Below are 24,170 nucleotides of genomic sequence, written 5' to 3'. Positions count from 1 at the left end.
CACAAATGCACATGCACAAATGACCCCTTTATAACTCTGTCACTTTAGTTTTTCAAGCCACTAGGGCAGGGACCTATGTTCTGATTTTTTATTCTCTCTCACTTTGTCAGTAGCAGGACACTGGACTTGAAATAGGACCTCAGTAAATAACGTTATAGAATTAAACCGAGTGATCCACAGTAGCCAGTGAGAGTGACGCCATTGTCTACAATTCGCCTCTAAGATCCCCTGGGGATCCCGATTATGCCCTGACTAGCGCATGCTTAGAGAAGACCAAAAAGAAAAACTGAACAAGTCTTCGCAGTTGAATTTCATCTGTAACTATTTGTGTGACCTGAAGCATCTCCTTCCAGAAAGATTTCCCGTGCCGTCAAGTTGATTCTGACTCAGAAGGAACCCTATAGGAGAGAGTAGAACTGCTCCATAGGGTTTCCAAGGCTGAAATCTTTGCGGAAGGAGCCCTGGTGGCGCAGTGGTTACGCGCTTGTCTGCTAACCAAATGGTTGGCGATCTGAACCCCCGCAGGGACCCCGTGGGAGGAAAGACCTGGCGATCTGCTCCTGTAAAAATTATAGCCCAGGAAACCCTATGGGTCAGTTCTGCTCTATCCTAGAGGGTTGCTATGAGTTGGAACTGACTCAACTGGGCCTCAATTACATCATCAGTGAAAGGAAGGACTGGGACTAGAAGATTCCTTTCTAGAGACCTGTCTTGGCCTTAACACAGAGCCCAGGGTCAGGGCCAGGAACTGCTGGGACCCCCCTGGGGCCTTTTGTCTGCCACAGTTTCACTGTTTAATTGGCAAAGGCACGGAGCCTCGCCCAGTCCCTACCAGTCTGTCAGGGCTGTCTGGATACCCTCGGGTTTGAAATTGCTGAGAATACGCCCTGGGGTCAAGGGCAGTAGAAAGGCATAGGCTTTGATCAGGCCAACCTGGGCTGAATCCCTGTTAACTCTCTGCAGAACTTGGGCAAGGTATTAACCACTCCAAACCTCAGTTTAGTCACCTCTGAAATGGGCATAATAATTATACCTACCTCACAGATTGTGATGAGGATGAAAAGACATAATGTTTGTAAAGCATTTGGCCCAATGACTGGTATGAGTCTCATAATTTCGTTGTTATATTATAGAAACTAGAGAAACTGTTTAGCTTCCTCACTCTAGTCCAGACTGGGCTTCCTTTCCCCTCTGTCTGCTTGTCTGTCAGTGGTAAATATTCTGCTTCACTTCCTAGATTTGGTGCTTGGAGCAGTCAAACAGTGTCATTAGCTGATATTGCATCTATCTTTAATCTACCCATTCTAAGATTTTCATCCTGGGTCCTGTCATTGTGCGGCAAAAGATAACTTTTAACTGGTGGGAGAAAGGTCTCTTTAACACTCTCATTCTTGGGGAGTAATACAGTGTTTTCCCTAACAGTTGAATCCAGACAGACTTTCTGAATCAGCTGGCTCTGCGTGAGTCTGACTTCTCTGGGAATCCAGCTCACGGGGAACCAATAGGCTGATCCTCATTCCTGAAGTATATCCTCCACCACAGATGCCCACTTGGGTAATCCATTATGATCTCGTCTCAAGATCTTTAACTTAATCATATCTGCAAAGACCCTGTTTCCAAATAAGATAATATTCACAGGCATGGACATATTTTTTGGGAGGGTCACATTCAACTCACTACAGCATGCTTTCTGAGGAGGGCATGTAAAGGAAGGAGACAGAGTGCCCCTGGGATGGAGAAGAAACTACTAGGTATCTTCTGTAGAAATGGCCTCACATATGGCTTGTCTTGTGAATTAGTTTCTAGGCTGCCATAACAAAGTACCACAAATTGGGTGGCTTATAAGACATAAATTTATCATCTCACAGTTCTGGAGGTTAGAAGTTTGAATCAATGTGTTGGCTGGACCATGCTCTCTTTGAAATCCCTAGAGGAAGATTCTTCTTGTCTCTCCAGGCTTCTGGTAGCCCCAAGTACTCCTTGACTTGTAGATTCATCTTGCCATGGCAGTCCTTCCTCTGTCTGTCTCTCCATGTCCTTTCTTTTTTATGAGGACACCACTCAAATTGGATTAGGTTCCACCTTACTCCAGTATGACTTCATGTTAACTTAACTGATAATGTCTTCCAAAGCCCTATTTCCAAACAAGATCATATTCACAGGTACCAGGGGTTAGGACTTCACGGATCTTTTGGGGAGACACAATTCAATCCATAACACCTATTAAGCTCAACCTGTGTACGTGATTTGTGCCAGGCACTGTGCTCAACCCTTTCTATATGTTATTTTTTTAAAAAAATCTTCACAATAAGGGTATGAGAAGTGTTTTACTCTCCCTGGATGAGAGAAGAAAATAGAAGCAAAGAGAGGTTAAGTACTTTGGGTCGTCCAGCTAGCTACAGTGAAGCTGCTATGAGCTTAGATCTGCCTCACTCCAATACTCTTTCCACTGCATCTGTCTACATCAGTAGATTTTGTTTTATTTCCCCCAGCTCTCACTCTTTCTGGTTGTCATTCTTCTTTAATGCAAACAGTGTTCCTGGTGGCAGGGACTTGTTATGCATGAGGTAGGTGGCTGAGCAACAACCAAGGAACAGACGTGCTGAGCATTCAACGTTGGAATGGGATCCCTCTCAAAGGCTGGTCCTTCCAAGGTCCCCGTCAAGCAAGCTTGCTTATAAAAATACCAAAAGGAAGGGAGGCCTGGCCTCTGAGGCAATCTCACATTACGGACCCAAGGGCAGTCCAGGCAGGAGCTGTAGGATGCCTTACCACGCTGGGTACCATCGTCCACCCTGGGTGGTGTCATGGCGTCAGCTGCCATAAGGAAAAGCCAGAGTGGCTGCTGTGGTGGCCTTAGCCCTTTCCAAGGCTCATGGGCTTGAATGGAAGAGTGAGGTCGTTACCACCCGAGGACACTCATGGTGTGTTGTTTTTCCTCACAGGCCGATGCTGCTACCAGCTTTCTGAGGGCAGCAAGATCAGGTAACCTGGACAAAGTTTTGGATTACCTGCGGAATGGGGTAGACATTAACACCTGTAACCCGGTAAGTGGGATGGAGACAGGCATGTTGTCTTTGAAGAGTAACTCTTGCCTGCTGCCATTTCAACTGCCTTTATTAACCTTTTCCCAATGGCTTCAAAAATCCCCCAAGGGCTTTTGCCTGCGGAAGGCCCTAACCTTGGTGTTTCCGTCGCTGCGGATGCAGGTCCCCACAGAGAGGGGCTGACTCCTGAACAGTGCAGCAAGCCCAGCTCAGAATCCCTGCGGCAACCTCTCTTAGAAGCTGCAGTTGGTGCCTGCTGTTGTCAGAGATGATACAGCCTTTGAAGTTGGGCAGGGCAGGAGGAAGCGCCTTTGAAGGGTGTGTGTCAGCGGTGACATTAAATCTCCTTTGTTCACGAGCAGCCTTTGTGGAGGCTCGATTGGGGCTGGGAAGGAAGCAGGTGAATGAGGCCTTGTTCTGTCAGGGTGTTGAGGAAGGCAAGTCTGACTTAAACAGGCTTGCTTTCGCCATTCCTGATGGTAAACTACAGGTGCTTGGCTTGGGGACAGGCTGGTAAGAAAATGGAGTGTGTTCAGGATGGGTCAGAGAGCAAAAAGTCAGGTTTTTGGCTAAAAAGTCTAGGAATTACCTGAATAGAGAGGACATAACCCTCTAGAAAGAGAACAGGAATGTGGCTTGGGCTTGTGGGTTGGATAACTTTTACAAAGCTGCCAGGGGCAGATTTCATAGAACACGGGTGACGTTTTCCTTGGGCAACATGCCACTGCCCCCCTTCAGCCTCTCTTCCCTACCCCCTCCTGTCCCTGCTGAAAATGCAGAATACCACTCGCTGTCTCTCCCAGGCCTGAGACCCCATTTGAATTCAGCTGGTCTTCTGGTAGCATTAAATTCACAGCTAAAAGATCCGAGAGAATGGGGTGGTTGAGGTGTGTGATAGGAAACCGAAGCAGGGGTATAACATGAAAGTAATATTAAGCAAAAGCCTGTGGAAATGGATTTCAGAGGGGAATGAACCTGTGTGGACTTGAGTGTGCCAACTAGATGAGGAGGAGTGAGCCCTTCCTTCCCTTCTCTCACCTTCCACCCACTTACATGGACTTGGGGGCATCTGTTGTGATTCTGAGCAAACCTGTGGAGCTCAGGGTTAGCCTTTGGATAGCCAGTTTGAGACCCTGAATCCATTTCTTTCATGGAAAGAGGCGGAAGGAGCAAAGTGTGGGAGCACGATGAGCGTTCTGTAATTAGAGCAGCTTGGGAGAGGGGCTTGGGATGGTTTTAAGACCCCCACCCTTCAGATGCAGGCATACAGGCTGTTGTGTGTCCTAGACCTCCCCACCGTAGGTGAGGGGGATTACTCTCTCTCTCCACTCTCCCAGCTGCCTGTGGGAATGCATTCCTGGGAGGGAGAGATGAGAGTCCCAAGCTTTCTTTGTTCAGTGCTGTGGCTAGAGAAGTACAGATGACTGCTTCTCTGCACTGCAGCTCCCTGCTGGGGAGTGTCAAACCTCCCAGGCTTTCCAAGGGTTAAGATTTTAGCTCTCAAAGGAATCCATTTAGCAGAAATGGGGACAACTGAACGTTCATAAGACTTGAGCCAGTGTTCCTTTTCTGTGTGAAATTGGAAGGTTTTGATGACACCCGGGGAATGGCTTTTCCCTGATTGGTCCCCTTTTGCTGAGGCCAGAGGCTTGGGTGTATCTGGCTTGTCCGTCTGCCTTCTCTCCTCAGAGCACCTCCTTGGTTCATTTCGGGCTCAGAGAGCAGCAGGGACCAAGTGATTATTTGCACTTTATTGACACCATTTCCGATCGGCCCAGTGCCAGTGACAAGGAGCTATTAGTCCTGCTAGAGACTGAAGTGGGGAGAACTCCCATCACAGACTTAAGACTGAAGTCCAGGCAAAGGCTAACCTCTTTCTTTCAAAGAGGAAAATGCTACAAGCAAGGAAATGAATTTTCAAGGGGGAATGCAAGAAAGCATTTGCCATAGTGCAAAGCCCACTTGCCTCTGGTGTATCCCACCCTCCAGCTCCTCAAATCCTGGGCCCGGTCCACGTGCATCTTACAGATCTGAACCTCCACAGCGACCAGGAGCTGCAGACAGGCTGCCCCAGAAAGGAGCTTATCAGCATTGCCTGAGTCTCTTTCTGGTTTTACAGGGTGGTTGGTTTGGTTTGGTTTTGCTTTTGAGGGGAGAGTTTGGGTAGTGTGGGAGAAAGAAGACTGTAGTGGCTGAGCTTACGCCCTCATTAAGCACATTAGTGCATCTGTCGGGACAATGCTGTTTTTTTATAATGTTCCCAGGACTAGCCTCGTAATGGTACATGCAATGTTCTTCTCTTTAAAACACACATTTGTTGTTCAGCGAAGATAAAAACAGGCTGTTATCCTGGGGTCATGGCTTGAGAATTTGCTTCTGGTTTGAATCTTTTGAACTCGTAGACTATTACGGTGGTAACACAGCAAATGTTGATCCTTATATAAGTAACACACTTTCAAAAAGTGTGTTTTGCAGAAGGAATATGTGCTGCCAGCCATAATAGGAAATAATTACTCTAAGTAGCGTGGAAAGAGGAATTCTTGGCTTATATAAGAGGTACGTGAATATTCAAGGGCAGTTTCCTTATTGCATAAATTACATTCTACTAATATTATTACCGTAACTATTATATTTATAGAAAAAGAACAAATTCACACGTAAGAAGACATACAAACACATGTGTATACCACTATCTTTACAGGAACGCCTAATTCTTGAATTTAGTCAAGCATTGTTCAGGCTCCCAGCCCATGGAGGTAGTGGATAGATGATGGCACAATTCACTGAGGCAAGGAATGCTGGAAGTGGCCTCAGTGTGTGAAAACGGAGTGAGGAGACAAGAACAGGGTTGTGTGGAGATCATGTTGAGGTCTTTGAGGTATCTAAGTGATATATGAGCCTGGAACTCAGATAAAAGGTTTGACCCAAAGATAGATATTTGGAAGTCATTCAGCATTCGAGGAAGCTGAATGATGCTGTTGGCTGGTGAAAACAGGAATGAGAGGCATATTGAATATAATCCCCACTAGCGTCTTTGGGCAGTCATTCCACCTGTATTTATTGAATACCTCCTTTGTACCAGGTACTGTTCTAGGCACTGAACAAGATAGACGGTCTCTACTCTCATAGCACTTATATTCTGGTATAGAAGACAGACAATAACCAAGAAAGTAAACACGTATATAATTTCAACTAATCATAAATACTACGGAGAAAAATAAAACAAGGTAAAGGGACCTATTTTAGAGGGGTAATTGGGAAGATAACTCTAAGGAGATGACTTTTGAGAGACCTGAAAGAAGAGAGAGAACCATATGGTTTCTGGGGAAGTGCATCCCTGGAAGTGGGAATAGCATAAGCAAAGGCCCTGGGGCAGGAGTGAGTTTGGTTTCTTTGGGGAACAGCAAGTGGAGTGAAATGATTGAAGGGAAAGTGATAGGCAAGGAGCTAGGAGAAATTGCCAGAGCCAAATTATGAAGGGCTTGTGGGCCACGGTGAGGGAGTTGGCGTTAAATCCAAGGGGGATGAGAAGTCAGTGGAGGGTGTTAAACAAGAGATGCTCAATCTGATTTAGGTTTTTAAAAGATCACTCTGGCAACTATGGGGAGAATAGACTTGGGCATAGGGACAGAAGCAGGGAGACTGGTTAGAAGGCTGATGCAGTGGACCAGATAAAATCCAGTGGTGGCTTTGAATAAGGGGTGAACAGTGGAGGTGGTGAAGCCAGAGGACTTGCCTCCCTAGGTGTGAAGTGTTGTTGTCCTGGCCATGGTGGGCTTAGCACACATGTAGGAGCCAGGGGCCCCTTCCTCACCTAGGGCTGTGCCGTCCTTGCCACTGCAGCAGCCACATTGGATGGATTCAAGTCTCAGCTCCAAAGCCATTGTGAAGACCTCCCTGATCCCCATAGCTTGAAGTACTCTTTACCTTTACAATTTATGTGTAGCGCTCTTGTAATTTCAATCACGTCCTACCGTATACTGTGGTAATGTTGTGCACGTCTTATCTCTCCTGGTAGACTATAAGCTGTCCGAAGGCAAAGTCCATGGCTGGTTATTCTTATTTTTCCCACAACACCCAGCATAGGGTCTGTCACATAGTAGATGCTCTAATATTCATTTGACTAAATGGCTACCTAATTATGCACATACCAGTATTAGCTTCATGTGTTCAATTTCCAGAATTATTGCTAGATTGTTTATATCAAATCAGAATATTTTAATATAGAGGCCATAGCAATGAATGCGATGAGCTAATTGAATTTCAACATTGACCAGTTAGCCACATAAAAAGAAAGCAAGAGAACAGTCAGAGCTTCTCTTCTTCTGAATTCCTGAATTTGTTGGGTCAACGTGGATGCTCCATTGGGAACCAAAGCTGTAACTCCAGGGGCAAAGAGCCTCATTATTTTAGTTTTCCCTTCTATTCTTATATAACTAACAAACACTGGCTCACTTGGCCTTTCCCGATAGTAAGAAAGTACTTGAGTCTAATACCCCAGGAGAAAATTTCACCCTAAGAAGGGAAGCATTATCGTCTGCAGCTCTGACATAAGGCCAAAAGGGAGAAGAGAGGTTTTCTGGACCATCCTAGTCATACTCTCCCCCATTATCCTGTCTTATTTTTCTCCATAGTACTTATTACTACCTGACTTGTTATGTATCGATGTGTTTATTTATTTCTGTCTTCTCCACTAAAATGTAGGCACCTTGCGAGGAGAGGACTGTGTTTTATTCAGTGTTGAGTACAGGATCCTGCCTGGTACAGTGCTGTTGTTGTTAGCTGCCACTGAGTCAATTCTGACTTACAGCGACCCCATGAGTGCGGAGTAGAACTGTGCGTAGGATTTTCGATGCCGTGACCTTGTGGAAGCAGATTGCCAGGCCTGTCTTCCATGGGGCCTCTGGGTGAGTTCAAACCTCCAACCTTTTGGCTAGTAGTCTAGTACTTAACCATTTGGGCCACCCAGGGACTCCTCTGAGCATACAGTAGGTGCTCATAAATGGTTGTAAGCTCACTAAATGAAAATGGATGGGTGTTAAGATTGTAATCACTAATGAGTAAAGATTACGTATTTTATATTTAGAGTCCCTGGGTAGTGCAAATGGTTAACGTGCTCGGCTGCTAACTGTAAAGTCAGTAGTTCGAACCCACCAAGCCGCTCTGCAGGAGAAAGATGTGGCAATCTGTTTCTATAAAAATTTATAGCCTTGGAAACCCTATGGAGAAGTTCTGTTCCATCCTTGAGGGTCTCTGTGAGTCGGAATCAACTTGATGGCAGTGGGTTTGGTTTGGTTTCGGGGAGCACCTATAACAGTAATTTCTGCTACAGAGTAAGCTATCGTACAGCAGCCAAGTGCCAAGTTTTTGGTCAGGATTTGTTGGGCTCTGATGATTGTGATAAGTACTCCTTTTCTAAGTTACAGAATATTAGAGCTGGAAAGGCCCAGAGACCATGAAATTTAACTCTTTCTTGTTATAACTGAGGAAACTGAGGCCTTGAGAGGCTACTTCTGAATATCTTTATGAGTTTTTTGACTTTGGTTATGACTTTGGTGAGATGGGCTTAAGAAGACCCACATAAAGTTTCTTTGCTCATTCATTTATTCCACAAACTTACTAAACACGTACAGTGACCCAACCACCATGCTAGAGACAAGGGCTCACAAAGATGAATAAAATTTATCCCCTGCTCTCAAAGAACTCAGAGACAGGTGGAGGAATTAGGTTTTTAAATGGAAAGTTACAAATTAAGTGTGATAAATGCCATCCAGCAGGAGCACCCATTTATTCATTTATTCAACAAATTTTTATTGAGCTCTTCTAATATGCTGGCCACTGTGTTAAGTGCTGGCCAGTCAAAGGTGAATAAGGTCCAATCTCTGCTCTCACGTTGCTTCTAATATGGGGAGGTGGCTGAAATGCCAGTAAGTCAGGGAAGGTTTCATAGAGAAGGATCTTGAAGGAAGAATAGAAGTCTGCCGGGTAGAGAATTGGAAGAGGAAATTTCAGTGAGAGGAACAGACTGTGCAAAGGCAGAGTAGAGAAAGTACACGGGGCAATAGGTAGGTCAGTGAAGTTGGAGTAAATGAAATGAAGGAGGGTGACAGAGGTGGTCTAGAGACGTCCTTGTGTAGATCAGTATAGCTGTAGAACCTTTTACTTTTCTCTGTCATCTTCTTTTTCTTAGGGAATATTGACAGAAATAGAAATGGTGTTTAACTACATAGTTCCCTAATTCTACCCATACCCACACAGACTCCCACAGTAAACCTTCCTAATGTGACATCATTGGAAAAATCATGATTTTCTTCACACCTAATCTGTAGGAGAGGAGCCCTGGTGGCACAGTGGTTAAAGCGCTCAGCTGCTAACCAGAAGGTCAGCTGTTCAAACCCACCAGCTGTTCTGCGGGAGAAAGATGTGGCAATCTTCTTCCGTAAAGAGCTACAGCCTTGGAAATGCTATGGGGCAGTTCTACTCTGTCCTATAGGATCCCTATGAGTCAAAATGGACTCGACAGCAGTACGTTTGGTTTTTGGTAATCTGTAGAAAGGCATAGTTGGGTTTTCAGCCCTGGCTGCACAGTGGTTAAGAGCTATGGCTGCTAACCAAAAGATCAGCAGTTCGAATTCACCAGCCGCTCCTTGGAAACCCTATGGGGCACTTCTGCTCTGTCCTATATGGTTACTATGAGTCGGAATCGACTCGATGGCAACGGGCTTGTTTGGTTTTTTTTAATCTAGTTTTAGGATTAGAATAATTTATCTATGTCTCTTCTCAAGCAAGAGGATCTGAGTCTTTCCAAAAGGCTAACAAATTCTTGATAATTTTCTGTCTTTCTTAAAACACATTGCCTGAGTCAGCTCTGAAATCATGATGGGAGAGAGAGAAGAATATGTGACTGTAGACCTCACCTGGGGAAGTAAGGTCTGTGAAATACAACTAAACAAGACAAGCAATTGGATATCCTGCACCAGGTGCCGTGGACTCTTCTGAAGTTCTTACTCCCACCAGGAAAACTATTAGTGAAAAAGATGGAACTTGAAAACTTCCATCCCCTGAATTATTTTAAGTAGGTAAATTTCTTTTGCATCTCGGCAGGAAATAACCTCCTCGATGTTCATTTTGTTAATTATAATGACCAATTTACATTTTTTTAAGTAAGTTGATTACATGTCATGAGTTAGAGAGACCCAGGATACTTAATAATCAAAGATTACAGTTCTGCACTACCATCCATATGCCAGTTTGTCATACCATGGTGGCTTGTGTGTTGCTGCGATGCTGGAAGCTATGCCATCGTATTTCAAATACCAGCAAGGTCACCCACTGTGGACAGGTTTCAGTGGAGCTTTCAGACTAAGAACAGCCTAGGAAGAAAGGCCTAGCAATCTACTTCCAAAAATTAGCCAGTGAAAGCCTTATGGATGGCAATAGAACACTGTCTGACTCATTTATTTTGGACAAGTCATCAGGGAAGAGCAATCACCGGAGGTTTGGTTAAGTAGAGAACCAGCAAGGACCCGGGAGACTCTCGGTGAGATGGATTGGCGCAATAGTACCAACAATGGACTTGAACATGCTGACGATTGTGAGGATGATGCAGGACCAGGCAGTGTTTCATTCTGTTGTACCGTGGGTTGGAGTCGACTTGACGGCGACTAACAATAACAACAGTTCCATGGTATCTGTGCTTTCCAAAGTGTTTCCCCAGGCATGACCAGTTTTAATGCTCACATCGCCCTTGTGAGGTGGATAGAGTGTATATTTGACAAGACTTTTCCTGAACCAGAGCCCAGGCCTCCCGATTCCCAGCCCGAGTCTCTTTCCATTGCATTCCTCAAATGTATTTGAAACCGAACAGCGGAGCAGTTATTCCTCTGGGTCATCTTCCCCTGTACTGGTTTCATTTGCCTTTCTTCACAGTGAAGGAAGAGTTAATTGACCAGTTCAGTTACCTAAAGAAGATGTTCATTTGTAGCAACACCAAGGACATCTCTGGGATCCTAGGGACCAGGAAAAGGGTGAATAGCTTCTTCAGAAATGATCTGAAACATATTGCAAGGAAAGCAGCTGTTAGCAGAATACACCCTCCAAACTCCACTTTATGGTTCAGTGCTGTGAATTCATAATATGAAGACCAGATGTGATTTTCGTAGTCTGTCAAGACTAAGAAAAAAAGATTGCCCTGTGTGTGTGTGTGTGTGTGTGTGTGTGTGTGAGTTTGCATGAATATGTTTTCAGTTCCACAAACTGCTGTGAAACACCCACTATGTGCTAGGCTTTGTGTTGGGACCTGATGCAAATGTGAGGAAAACATGGGTCTTAATAAATAAATATTAGAGTGCCTTGGTGATGCAAATGGTTAACACACTAGGGTGAAAATCGATAAGTTGAAAGTTTGAGTCTACCCAGAGGTGCCTCAGAAGAAAGGCCTGGTGATCTACTTCTGAAAAATCAGCCACTGAATACCCTACAGAGCACAGCGCTACTCTGATACACAGGGGGTCACTGTGAGTTGGAGTCAACTTGGTGGTAAATGGTTTTATAGATGCAAAACACAACTGAGAGTCATTGCATTGTTTTATTCTTGGAATTGTGGAATTAGGAGGAAGCTAAGAAATGAGACACCCCCACGCATCTGTCAGTTTGTTACATGAGACTAAATGGGCAGCTTCTGTCCAGAGGTGAGATGAGAAGGCAGAGAGGGTTAGGAGCTGGTGAATGGACATGGGTAATCAGGAGTGGAAAGGAGGCGTGTGCTGTCACAGTATAGGGAGAGCAGTTAGGGTCACATAACAATGTATGTGTAAATTTTTGTATAAGAGACTAACTTGAAATGTAAACTTTCACTTAAACTACAACAATAAACAAAAAATAATAATAATAATTGGAACATGGAATGTACAAGGTATGAATCTAGGAAAATTGGAAATCGTCAAAAATGAAATGGAACACATAAACATCGATATCCTAGGCGTTAGTGAACTGAGATGGACTGGAATTGGCCATTTTGAATCAGACAATCATATGGGCTACTATGCCTGGAATAACAACTTGAAGAGGAATGGCACTGCATTCATTGTCAATAAGAACATTTCAAGATCTATCCTGAAGTACAGCGTTGTCAGTGATAGGATAATATCCGTATGCCTGCAAGGAAGACCAGATAATACAACTATTATTCAAATTCATACACCAAGCACTAAGGCCAAAGATGAAGAAATTGAAGATTTTTACCAACTTCTGCAGTCTGAAATTGATGGAACATGCAATCAGGATACATCGATAATTACTGGTGATTGGAATGCGCAGGTTGGAAACAAAAAAGAAGGATCGGTAGTTGGAAAATATGGCCTTGGTGATAGAAACGATGCCGGAGATAACATGAGAATTTTGCAAGACCTACAACTTATTCATTGCAAATACCTTTTTTCACCAACATAAACAGCAACTATGCACTTGGACCTTGCCAGATGGAATACACAGGAATCAAATCGACTACATCTGTGGAAAGAGAAGATGGAAAAGCTTAATATCATTGGTCAGAACAAGGCCAGGGGCCAGCTTCGAAACAGACCATCAATTGCTCATGTGCAAGTTCAAGTTAAAACTGAAGACAATTAAAACTAGTCCATGAGAGCCAAAGTACAGCCTTGAGTATATCCCACCTGAATTTAGAGACCATCTCAAGAACAGATTTGACGCATTGAATACTAATGACCGAAGACCAGATGAGTTGTGGAATGACATCAAGGACATCATACATGAAGAAAGCAAAAGGTCATTAAAAAGACAAGAAAGAAAGAAAAGACCAAAATGGATGTCAGCAGAGACTATGAAACTTGTTCTTGAACATTGAGTAGCTAAAGCAAAAGGAAGAAATGATGAAGTAAAAGAGCTGAACAGGACATTTCAAAGGGCGGCTCGAGAAGACAAATTATTATAATGACATGTGCAAAGACCTGGAGAAAGAAAACCAAAATGGAAGAACACGCTCAACATTTCTCAAGCTGAAAGAACTGAAGAAAAAATTCAAGCCTCAAGTTGCAATAGTGAAGGATTCTATGGGGAAAATATTAGACGACGCAGGAAGCATCAAAGAAGATGGAAGGAATACACGGAGTCATTGTAACAAAAAGAATTGGTTGACATTCAGCCATTTCAAGAGGTAGCATATGATCAGGAACCGATGGTACTGAAGGAAGAGGTTCAATCTTCTCTGAAGGTATTGGCAAAAACAAGTCTCCAGAAACTGATGGAATACCAATTGAAATGTTTCAACAAATGGATGCAGTGCTGGAGATGCTTACTCATCTATGCCAAGGAATTTGGAAGACAGCTACCCAGCCAACCGACTGCAAGAGATCCATATTTATTCCTATTCCAAAGAAAGGTGATCCAACCAAATGTGGAAATTATCAAACAATATCATTAATACCACACACAAGTAAAATTTTGCTGAAGATCATTCAAAAGCAGTTGCAGCAGTACATCGACAGGGAACTTCCAGAAATTCAAGCTGGATTCAGAAGAGGATGTGGAACCAGGGTATTATTGCTGATGTCAGATCGATCCTGGCTGAAAGCAGAGAATACCAGAAAGATGTTTATTTGTGTTTTGTTGACTATACAAAGGCATTTGACTGTGTGGTTCATAACAAATTATGGATAACATTGCGAAGAGTGGGGATTCCAGAACACTTGACTGTGCTCATGAGGAAACTGTACATAGATCAAGAGGCAGCTGTTCGAACAGAACAAGAGGATACTGTGTGGTTTAAAGTCAGGAAAGGTGTAAGTCAGGGTTGTATCCTTTCACCATACCTATTCAACCTGTATGTTGAGCAAATAATCCCAGAAGCTGGACTATACGAAGAAAAGTGCAGCATCAGGATTGGAGGAAGACTCATTAACAACCTGTATTATGTAGATGACACAACCTTGCTTGCTGAAAACAAAGAGGACTTGAAGCACTTACTGATGAAGGTCAAAGACCATAGCCTTCAGTATGGATTACACCTCAACATAAAGAAAACAAAAATCCTCACAACTGGTCCAATAAGCAACATTATGATAAACGGAGAAAAGATTGAAGTTGTCAAGGATTTCATTTTACTTGAATCCACAATCAACACCCATGGAAGCAGCAGTCAAGAAATCAACAGATGCATTGCATTGGGCAAATCTGCTGCAAAAGACCTCTTTAAAGTGTTGAAAAGCAAAGATATCACCTTGAAGACTAATGTGTCCAGCCCAAGCCATGGTGTTTTCAGTCGCCTCATATGCATGCAAAAGCTGAATGATAAAGAAGACCGAAGAAGAATTAACCCCTTTGAATTGTGGTGTTGGCGAAGAAGATTGAATATACCATGGACTGCCAAAAGAACAAACAAATCTGTCTTGGAAGAAGTACAACCAGAATGCACCTTGGAAGCAAGGATGGCGAGACTACGTCTCACATACTTTGGACATGTTATCAGGCGGGATCAGTCCCTGGAGAAGGACATCATGCTTGGCAAAGTAGAGGGTCAGCAAAAAAGAGGAAGACCCTCAATGAGATGGATTAACATAGTGGCTGCAACAATGGGCTTAAGTGTAACAACGATTGTGAGGATAGCACAGGACTGGGCAGTGTTTTGTTCTGTTGTATGTAGGATCACTATGGGTCGGAACTGGCTCAAGGGCGCCTAACAACAACAAGAATGCGAGCAGTTCTATCATTTTGAAGATGCATAGATTGAGGCTTAGGGGATGAAGTGATGTTGTGTAAAGGAGACCAGTTTAGAGGCCTCAATTCCTTATCCAGTGTTACTTCCTTTGAACCACACTGCCCTTTTTCTGACGCTCTGTCTCTGTTCTCTTTTTTTAAGGAATACCAAGACCTCAGACACAGACACTCTTTCTAGTCCATAGGAGATATTCTTAGCTGCCGAGCTTAATTTCAGAGTCTCGTTCCCTTGTTAACTTGAGCTCACACTTCCTCCTCCAGGCTCCCAGAGGGCCCTTCAACCTCTGCAGTTGATTTGCTACTGAGCCGCAAGGATTTCTCCAAGCATGGGGCTGCTGCTAGGTTTGTACAGAGAGTAGAGAGAGGTGATCTGAGGTTGATTCATCTCCTTGCAGAGCTCTGAAAACAGTTGTGGGTTGATTCGTTGGTTTGTTTGTTTTTTTAAGTTAATGAAAAGTATTCGAGCATTTTTCCTCCGCAAGAAGATCTAGTAAACTATGAATCTTAAGAACCACCTAGGTGGGAGAGCTAAATTTAGACTGTAATAAAACAAAGAAGAGAAAATGCTTAGAGCCAGTCTTGTTCCTTTTCATCTGCACCACCTCTTTCTGAGTTTGCACTTTCTTCTCAATTCCTTCCCTTATGATATCTCTCCCAACCCCGGCACAAGAGACAGGTTTGCAAAGGAGATGAGATGTGATTTTCTGCTAGGGTTTTGGCAGTTGCTTCAGCTTTGTCTGGCTTCTGATTCATTAGATTCCAAGATCATATATTTTTATCAGACCTTTCCTGCCAAGCGGTGTCTGCAGAGCCATAAAATATCTGGGTTAGAAAGAGGTTGCAGGTTGGATGACCTGGCAGCACATAAATGTCTGCCCTCCGGAAGAGGCTTCCCCCACCAGCTGGTCCCCACCCTGGGCTTGTGGGCTGTTCTTTGCTGTAGTTTGATGGCACTCTGGGGTTTCCGTCCTGGAATAATAGAACTCCTGCGGTAAAAAGAGTGATGCGTGTGGTCAGATCCATGGCACTGACTCTGAGCCCTTAGACATACTATATATATATAATTCCCCATCACCCCTCAACATTCCAAATGTTTAGTGTACCACCCAAAAATAAGGACACTTTCCCATGTAACCACCCTCCAGACCTCACAACCAGGAAATCAACATTGATGCAATAACACCATTGAATCTACCAATGAAACCAGTTGCTGTCGAGTTGATTCCTATCCATGGCAACCCCAGAGTAGAACTGTGCTCCCTAGGATTTTCAGTGGCTACTTTTTCAGAAAGTACCTGTATCCAAGGTCCCAAAGCACCTCTGGGTAGACTCGAACTACCAATCTTTTGGTTAGCAGCTTTTGCACCACTCGGGTACTCCTGTCCAATCCACAGAGCTTATTAAATCTGCCAACTGTCCCAACAATTTCTCTTTCTGTCTTTGTTCTGGCTCAAATGTCTGTCCAGGAACACAGTTTGCATTTAGTCATCATGTCTCATCAGTTTCCTTTAATCTAAAATAATTCTTCAATCTTTCACTGTCTCTTATGCTTTTGACAGTTTTCCATTCTATAGTTTGCACCTCAACTGGGTCTATCTGATGTTCCCTCATGACCAGACTAAGGCCATATATTCTTGGTAGGAATACCATAGAAATCATGCTCCTTTCCTATTCCTGGTGATATTAAGCTAGATCACCTGGTCAAGTTGGTGTCTGCCAAGTTTTCTGACTGTAAAATCATCAATTTTCCTTTCTAGTTGATCAGTAGGAGCCCTAGTGGCACGGTGGTTAAGCACACCGCTGCTAACTGAAAGGTCAGCGGTTTCGACCTGCCAGTTGCGCCACAGGAGAAAGATGTGGCAGTCTGCTTCTGTAAAGATTACACCCTTGGAAACCCAGTAGGGCAGTTCTACTCTGTCCTGTAGGGTCACTATGAGTCTGAATCAGTTAGTTGGCAACAAGTTAGTTGATCAATATTTTGTGTGTATGTGTGTTGAGGATGGGGGGATATTCCCATATAATGCCAATATCCTGTTCCTCATCAAACCTCTACCCACCATCTTTGGATTAATTGGTGACTCCTACCTGTATCAATTACTGCTATGATGGTTCCAAATAGTCTCTATTTCCATTATTTCTGCTACACTTATTAGTTGCCTTTCTATGAAGGGAAGACTTTCCCTTCTCCCCATCGATGTATTTGTTTGTTATTTATGCCGATTTGGACTTATGCATTCCTGTTTTATACAGTGGGTTGTATTCTGACCCTCCCATGATTTATTTTGATGCTCAAATCTAAATTACGCCAATGGGAGCCCCTTCAATCTGGTATCTTTGTTCTTTGCATGTACTTATCATTCTCTGAGCATTTCCTTACTTTGTGGCACAATAAGTTGTTCCATACTCATCCTGTACTTTCCCTGCCCCAGCCCTTGATCAGCCATTTTTTCAAGGAGCCCTGGTTTCTTATAGAGAAGGATGGTATTTAGACACCAAAATCAAATCAGTTGGTGTGCCCACTGGTACTGACTGTCTTATGTGTGTGTGATGTGCATATGTATACACACATACATTTCTAACTGTTTGTCTATCTGTGTTATAAAAATCCTTGAGTTCATGCCAATACTTTCAATTCCAGTCCAACACCTTGGGGTTCTTTCTAGCCTTTTTTGTACCTCCTTTCAGACAGTGAGAAATCTGACTCCCTCTGATACTCATTATCCTCAACATATTTACTTATTTGCTCAGTCACTTATTTGCTTGTAACAACCTCTCAAACACACCAGTAATCCCCTCCCCTTTCGTAGATACCAGATGCACTGCTGCCAATGCCTCTGCATGGTGCCCTTCCTGGTTCACTGCCCTGCTTCTTCAGATGTCCACGTCTCTGAGCTGGGAGGGGAGGGAAGCAAAAAGGAAAAGAAGGGAAGATGGGATGGCTCTTTTTCATTTTTTTAATTTCATTTCTGTTTGGGAGAAATTTAATGCAGGAGACATGAGGAAAGGAATTAAGGTTTATATTGCTCTAGTAATTTTTTTGCTAACTGCTTAATCTATTTCCTCATCTAGTCAACCCTTAGTGACAGTCCCTCCCTCCTTCCTTTACCATCATCCTTTGCTTTTTTTTTTATCATTCCCTCTGCCTTCTTTGGTTTCCATGGTCTTTGCCCTTCTTTCTTCCCTTCCTCTTTTTCTCTTTTTGCTAATTTCAGGATTTGGGGTGGGAATGGCAATCATTTCAATCTTTTTTTCCTCTCCCTAAGCCCTGTTTAGATTTTTATTTTCTATTCTGTATCAGGGTTGCAGACCTTCAGGTATATAATGTCAGTGATCTTGCTCTACAAATAGAGACCAATAACAGAGCAAAGCTAGAGGTCACAAATGTACAGGCTGGTTGTTATCTAGGGAATTAAACTCCTGTCATATAAAATATGGGGTCCTGAGTGGTGCAAATGGTTAATGTGCTCAGCTGCTAACTGAAAGATTGGAGGTTTGAGTCCACCCAGAGACACTGCAGAAAGTGATCTACTTCTAAAAAATCAGCCACTGAAAACTCTATGGAACACAGTTCTTCTCTGACACACATGGAGTCACCATGAGTTGGAATCAACTGGATGGCAACTTTTTTTTAAATATAAAGTACAATACTCATCTTCTCTGGACACATAAAACAAATGCAATACAGAATCCAGATTGAGTAGGAAAGTGGGATATTAAACATAAAAACCTAGGTATACAGGTAGTCCCCGACTTATGACGGGGTTCCATTCTGACGACTTCATCAGCCTTTGAGACGTTTTTTCCATTTTCAAAGAGATAGAGGATCTCAGGGCACCAAGGCCGTTTTATTTGAGATGGCTCCTCTGTTACTGACAGGATAAGAGTTAAATTTCCTATGACATGTCTACTGTATTTGTGCATTTGGAAATCAATTAGTGTAATTGGGGCAATCAGAGGAGCTAAACAGAAGAATAATTTACTGAGAACAAATGTCTGGAATGGTGTATTTTGCCAGTGGAATTTCTCACAGTTGGTACAAGAAAATACTCCAAATTAAATCATTCAGGCTGAATGTGACTTTTTTTTTCTTCTTCTTAAAAATGTTAAAAGCAACACAACCTGGCTGAGATCTCTTCCCCCTCCCATCAGACAGATTGCTTCTTAGAAGAATCCTCTAAATTGATATTTTAGCTGAAAATGAGCAAAGGCAGATGAAAAACTCCAGGTGTGTGTGCTTGGCATGAATTTTTTTACCAAAAAGAGAGCCTAAAAATATTATCTGCTGTTTTAAGAACATGTGGAATGAGGTCATATGGGGCCAAGTGGCTTCAGACACTCAATATAGAGGGCACTTAGGATTCACTATGAGTCAGAATTGACTCAATCGCATTGGGTTTGGTTTTTGTTTTTTTAGGATGTAGAAAGCTTCAAAGGACATTGCTCCCATGCTAACAATGAGAAAAATCTGGATAATGTACAAAATTATAAATTTTTTTCTGAGCTCGTCAGAAACCTGAAGTAGCCAGGCAACCAAGTAAAATGACTTCCAAAGGGGGACAAACCCCTAAAAGGAAAGATAGGCCACGTAAATTGTTGCAGTTTTGGCAGAGCACAGGAAAAAGAGGCAGAAACCATACAGCCAAAATCATAATAAATTCTTAAAGGCCAAGTGTGAGCTAGTGTGTCTGGAATAGCTATGAGCTCACAGACACATAAAGGGAGTTCACAAGCTTTTCTTCACTGGCCTCCACTGTGTGCTCACAAGAAATATAGGGATAAGTCTGAAGACCAGAGAGAGCATCCCTTGGTGACACCGGTGGGCAGAAGTGATTGGTGGCTGTAGGGGCAGGGGCACAAGGGGAGGAACAGACACAAATTTTGCCTGCTTCCGCAGAGTCTTCTATAAAGGAAGCAAATACAAACACTCTTACCTTAAGACCACAGACCAAGATTAAGTCTCCTAGGGGAGAAATAGAAACAAAACCCCTCTGCCTCTGGGGAGGAGTAGGAAACATTCTTGCCCTTAAGACATAGGCAAGAGAAATGCAGATGCAAAACCTCTCTACTCCTGAAGGATGGGCAGGAAACTGATCCACAGGATCAGCCCAGAATCCTACACCAATAACAAGCAGAAGTCTGCTACCACTGGAGAAGGAGCAAGTAACACCCACCCAAGATCAAGTGTATTATAAGCCACAATTTTGTTGCCACAGGGAAGAGGGACGAGAATGCTGAAAACTCTCATCTTTAAGGCCCAAGTGCACAGGGACTGCCTAAGACTGAAGCTGGACCAAGACAAGAAGACAAAAACAGAACTCCCCTGCTCCCACTAGTCTAGCATCTTATAATAAGGGAGAGCAGACTACTGCTGGGACAAGGGCAAGAGCATGGAGAAAGACCCCTTTTGAGGCATAGGCATGCAAGGATGGCTGAAAGTTGAGGGGAAGCAGTTGTTCAACCCTCTGGTAACCAAGTCCCTACTCTAAACTTAAGATAACAATAACCTGCCTCTAGAGGAATTTGAAGTCTGTGGTGCAATGAAGGAAACAACAAAATCCAAACCTAGGTCAACTCCTGACTAGATTGCCTCAAACCCCGACCCCACCCCTAGGCTAACAGCTTGACAGAAGAAGAGATATGCCTATTTCCAGGCATAAATGCTATTTACTTCAGTCTTTACTGTTCTTCTACACATGATGTCTGCCACTCAGTTAAAAATTACAAGACACAAAAAAGTAAGAAAATAGCAAAACATTGTCAAGAGACAAAGGAACCAGCAGAACCAGACTCAGAGATGACCCAGATGTTGGAATGATCAAATGGACTTTAAAATAACTGTGATTAATATATTAAAAGATCTTGCAGAAAAAGTGGACAGTATTCATGAACGTGTGGGGAATTTCAGCAGAGAGATGAAGATTATAAGAAAAAGTCAAATGAAATGCTAGAAATTAAAAAAGCATTCAGCCATGAAGAATTTATTCAACAGGCTCAACAGCAGATTGGACATAGCTGAGGAAAGAATCAAAGAACTCAAAGATAAGTCAATAGAAATTATCCAGATTGAAACAAAAGAGAAAAAAAGAAAATATGTGAGTGACGGGGTGGAAACCAGAGCAGAACAGTCAAGAGCTGTGGGACAATATCAACTGGTCTAACATATATCCTAAAGAGATCTGGAAGAGAAATCTGGCAAGCTGGTGCTTTCTGCTGAGAAAGGCATGTGGTTAGAAATTGGCTGCAAGTAGTTATTGCTTTGCTTCCCAGCTTCTAATTTAGCTGAAGCATTTACTCTCATATTCCTTTGCCTCCTTTTTGCTTATCTTCTACACCTTGTTATTTGGGGGAGGAAATATGTGATTTATTTTTGTTTTCATAATCCCTCTCAGCAGCCTGTCTACCATTTGGCATCAAGAGGAGTGGCTATGAAGCTTATAGTAGTTGAAAAGATGCAAGACAAGATTCAGCACTCTGCCTTTTACTTTCAGTAAACAACTTAAACATGATTTAACTACAGTAAAACACATGGTTCCTGGTTTTTGAGGGGGTGGTGGATTACAGTTCATCTCTGTCCATAGTTATAGCTAAGAACAAATAACTCACATAATTTAAACTTCTCCTCTTCCCTTCTCATTTGAACAATAAAAAATCTGCTTTAAAGAAAAAGTATTAAATATGGCATTTATCCATGAAACACACATTTGTGTACGGAAACTGTCTCCTGTATGGACTAGTTATACATTTAACAAGACAATTGTACGAGGTCCTTAGTGTATATGTGCAGTAAATTCATTTTCAGGCATCCAGCAGACTTTAGCTGCTGGGTGGTGATTATAGATGTTGACCAGCCATCCACCTGCTGAGGACAGTTGTTGGAGAAAACTTGCTGCTGTGGGTCTTTATGTTTAGTCCCTTGAATGCAGATGCTTTAAGAAAGAATAAGGGGCGCACTTGATAAGAATAGCTGGGAGCATAGTTTCTAAAATTTTAGCTTTGGGGTTTAGAATTTAAACTCAGACATGAATTCTTATCTTGCCATTATTACTAAACTTATAACAATAGCTTTGTGCTTACTTGTTCCTAGCTTGAAAAGACCTCTATGAAGCTTTCCTTACCCCCTTCACAGAACAACTCTTTTCTCTTCTGTGCTGCTTCTGGTCTTATACATGCCATTTTGGCATTTTCTTTTTGTACGGTTTTGCATTTATTTTTTGTGCATCTGTTTCCCCCACTAAGTTTTTCAAGGGAAAATGTTTGTGTTTTACTTGTCTAGCACAGTGGCAGGCACAGGATAAATTCTCAATAAATGTTAAATTGGATTAGGCAAATGCTCAGCATTTAGTAACAGCAGTGACTATAACTGTAGTTGAGACAAGTGTTTGTTATGGTCATGTTCCACGTATTAATTTGGTTATGCATTAAATTCCTAGACCTTCTTGCATACCTGTCATTAGTTATGCCAAGTGGGGCTTGGTTCTGTGACTCTGATGAGGGCATTGGATTCAGATCACCACCATAGTAATAGACTTGGAAGTAACATAGGGTGATTATGTTGAAAACAAACAAATTAAAAATAAAATAAGAAAAATAATTACAAAGAAGAAAGAGATATTGTGGAACCAGGACCGTGGGATGGAAGCTTAATAGAACTACTAGAGATGTAGATCTACTCAGATGGTCCCTTTCATGTTCTTCATCATCTTCTGCCAAGAGTGCAGCTTTGGGAGGGAGGCATATGGCAGAGGGAGGGAAGAAGAGGTACTTTATATGGTGCCAGGGAAATGCATAAAACCCTGGAGATCAATTACAGAGGTCACCACCCAATCCATATAGATGATTATAACGACCAAGCTTTAGCTTCAAGCTTCCTGATAATTGAAAAAAATGGAAATACATTTTTCTCATCTGATAAAAAGCACACTTGTTCCTATGGGGAAAAACCCAAAACCAACTTTCCTGGCAAATTCGGATTGGTTCTGTGTGTAGCTGTGCCCTAGAAGAGCTGTGTGGTCTTAGCTAATCATTAGACTACTTTGAACTGTGATTTTCTCAGCTGTAGATGAGGGGGTAGAATCCAGGGATCTTTAATACCCATTTGACTCTAGCATTGTCTGCCCTAAAACATTAGCAGTAAACATTAGATATTTTCCTTGCAGACTTGCCGACTTCCCAGCTTTAAGGCATTCAGAACAAATGGATGCTCATCTGAGTGATTGTGGTGCCCAAGTAAGCAATAAAACCCCAGTAGTCAGCACCAAGTCAACTGCTACTGCTACTGCTGAGATCCCCCTGCAGTAAGCAGACTGGAGCAGCTGCTGAGCCCGTCCTTCCAGCCTGTCATCCTACAGCCGCAAACACCACCCTGAATTCCCCAGTAATCACAGGGTGCCTGCTGTCAGCACCGGGAACCTTCTCGATGCTGAATTTGAAGAGGGGAATCACAGAGTTGCTACGCTCTACCTGCCTCAGATAGCACTGTTTTGGGACAAAGGAGAAACTCCTTGTGTGCAGACCTGCCCAGGGCAGAGCTGAGAGAGGCAAAGCTGGAGGGAGTGGCTCTAGGCTTTCAGAGAATTGGTCATGTGGCAATTGCTTCTTGGTGAATTTGTGTTTTACATATTGATTTAAGGGGAATTGATTGATATCCTCCCCCCAGATTCCAATTCTAGCTGACTGCTGCCTTGCCTTCAATCACTTTTTCCCTTTCTGTTATCAAAACTGGCTGTGGCCCAGCTTTTATCTGTTAAATTCATTCACACTGGGGTGAGAAGAATTCACACAACTTTGGAACCTGCATTTAATGGTGTGCAAAATCTGCAAGAAGAATGTTTCTAATGGCAATTTTCAGGCATTTTGGGGGGGCCCTCCTGTCACCACCATCCACCCCCCCCACCTCTCACCCCAGTTCCCCGCACCCAGGGAGGGCTGGCTGTGCTGATGTGTAAAGATTTGGCCAGCTGCACTCACTGGATGTTTAGGGGTACAGGGCTAACCTGATCCATATGGGAAGTAGGTCGAGTTCCCTTGGGAGCCCACTCGCTCTTTTTTCTGACTTCCAAGGCCCACTTTAAGAGGGTTTTTTGCACCTTCCATTCTCGCACCATAACATACCTGTCTTGTGTCTTGTTACCTCAGACCACTTTCCACTGCTGGTCATACCAAAGTAATGTGACTAATCTGTCAATGGGTTAATGTATCACCACCCCCAGGTAGAATATTTGTGCTTACAAGAATCTCCTGCCAATGATGTCCCGACCCAAAGGCAGAGTGGGAATTTCTGGAACCCATGGTTGGCTGTGTTGGGACTGTGGGGATCTGAGTCAGGAACCCCTCAGATCATGACATCAGGAGCCAAGCCCCTCCATCTTGGTGGGGAGTATCTTTTTTTTT

The 24,170-nt window shown here is 43.1% G+C and overlaps 1 protein-coding gene across 1 annotated transcript in view; it reads left to right on the top strand.

Moving 5' to 3' along the window:
* The first annotated feature begins 1,534 nt into the window (after positions 1–1,534).
* LOC101343621 (ankyrin-1) overlaps positions 1,535–24,170 on the top strand; it is a 112,692-nt gene continuing 90,056 nt past the window's right edge. Inside the window, exons 1-2 of the mRNA XM_023736696.1 lie at positions 1,535–1,554; positions 2,946–3,047. Coding sequence (XP_023592464.1) covers positions 1,543–1,554; positions 2,946–3,047 — 114 coding nt within the window. The 5' untranslated portion in view covers positions 1,535–1,542. The remainder of the gene's footprint in view (positions 1,555–2,945; positions 3,048–24,170) is intronic.

Source organism: Trichechus manatus, unplaced genomic scaffold, assembly GCF_000243295.1.
Source record: "Trichechus manatus latirostris isolate Lorelei unplaced genomic scaffold, TriManLat1.0 scaffold00090, whole genome shotgun sequence".
Taxonomy (NCBI): domain Eukaryota; kingdom Metazoa; phylum Chordata; class Mammalia; order Sirenia; family Trichechidae; genus Trichechus; species Trichechus manatus.
Note: the sequence above shows the minus strand (reverse complement) of the source record. Positions and strands in the feature narration are given on the sequence as shown.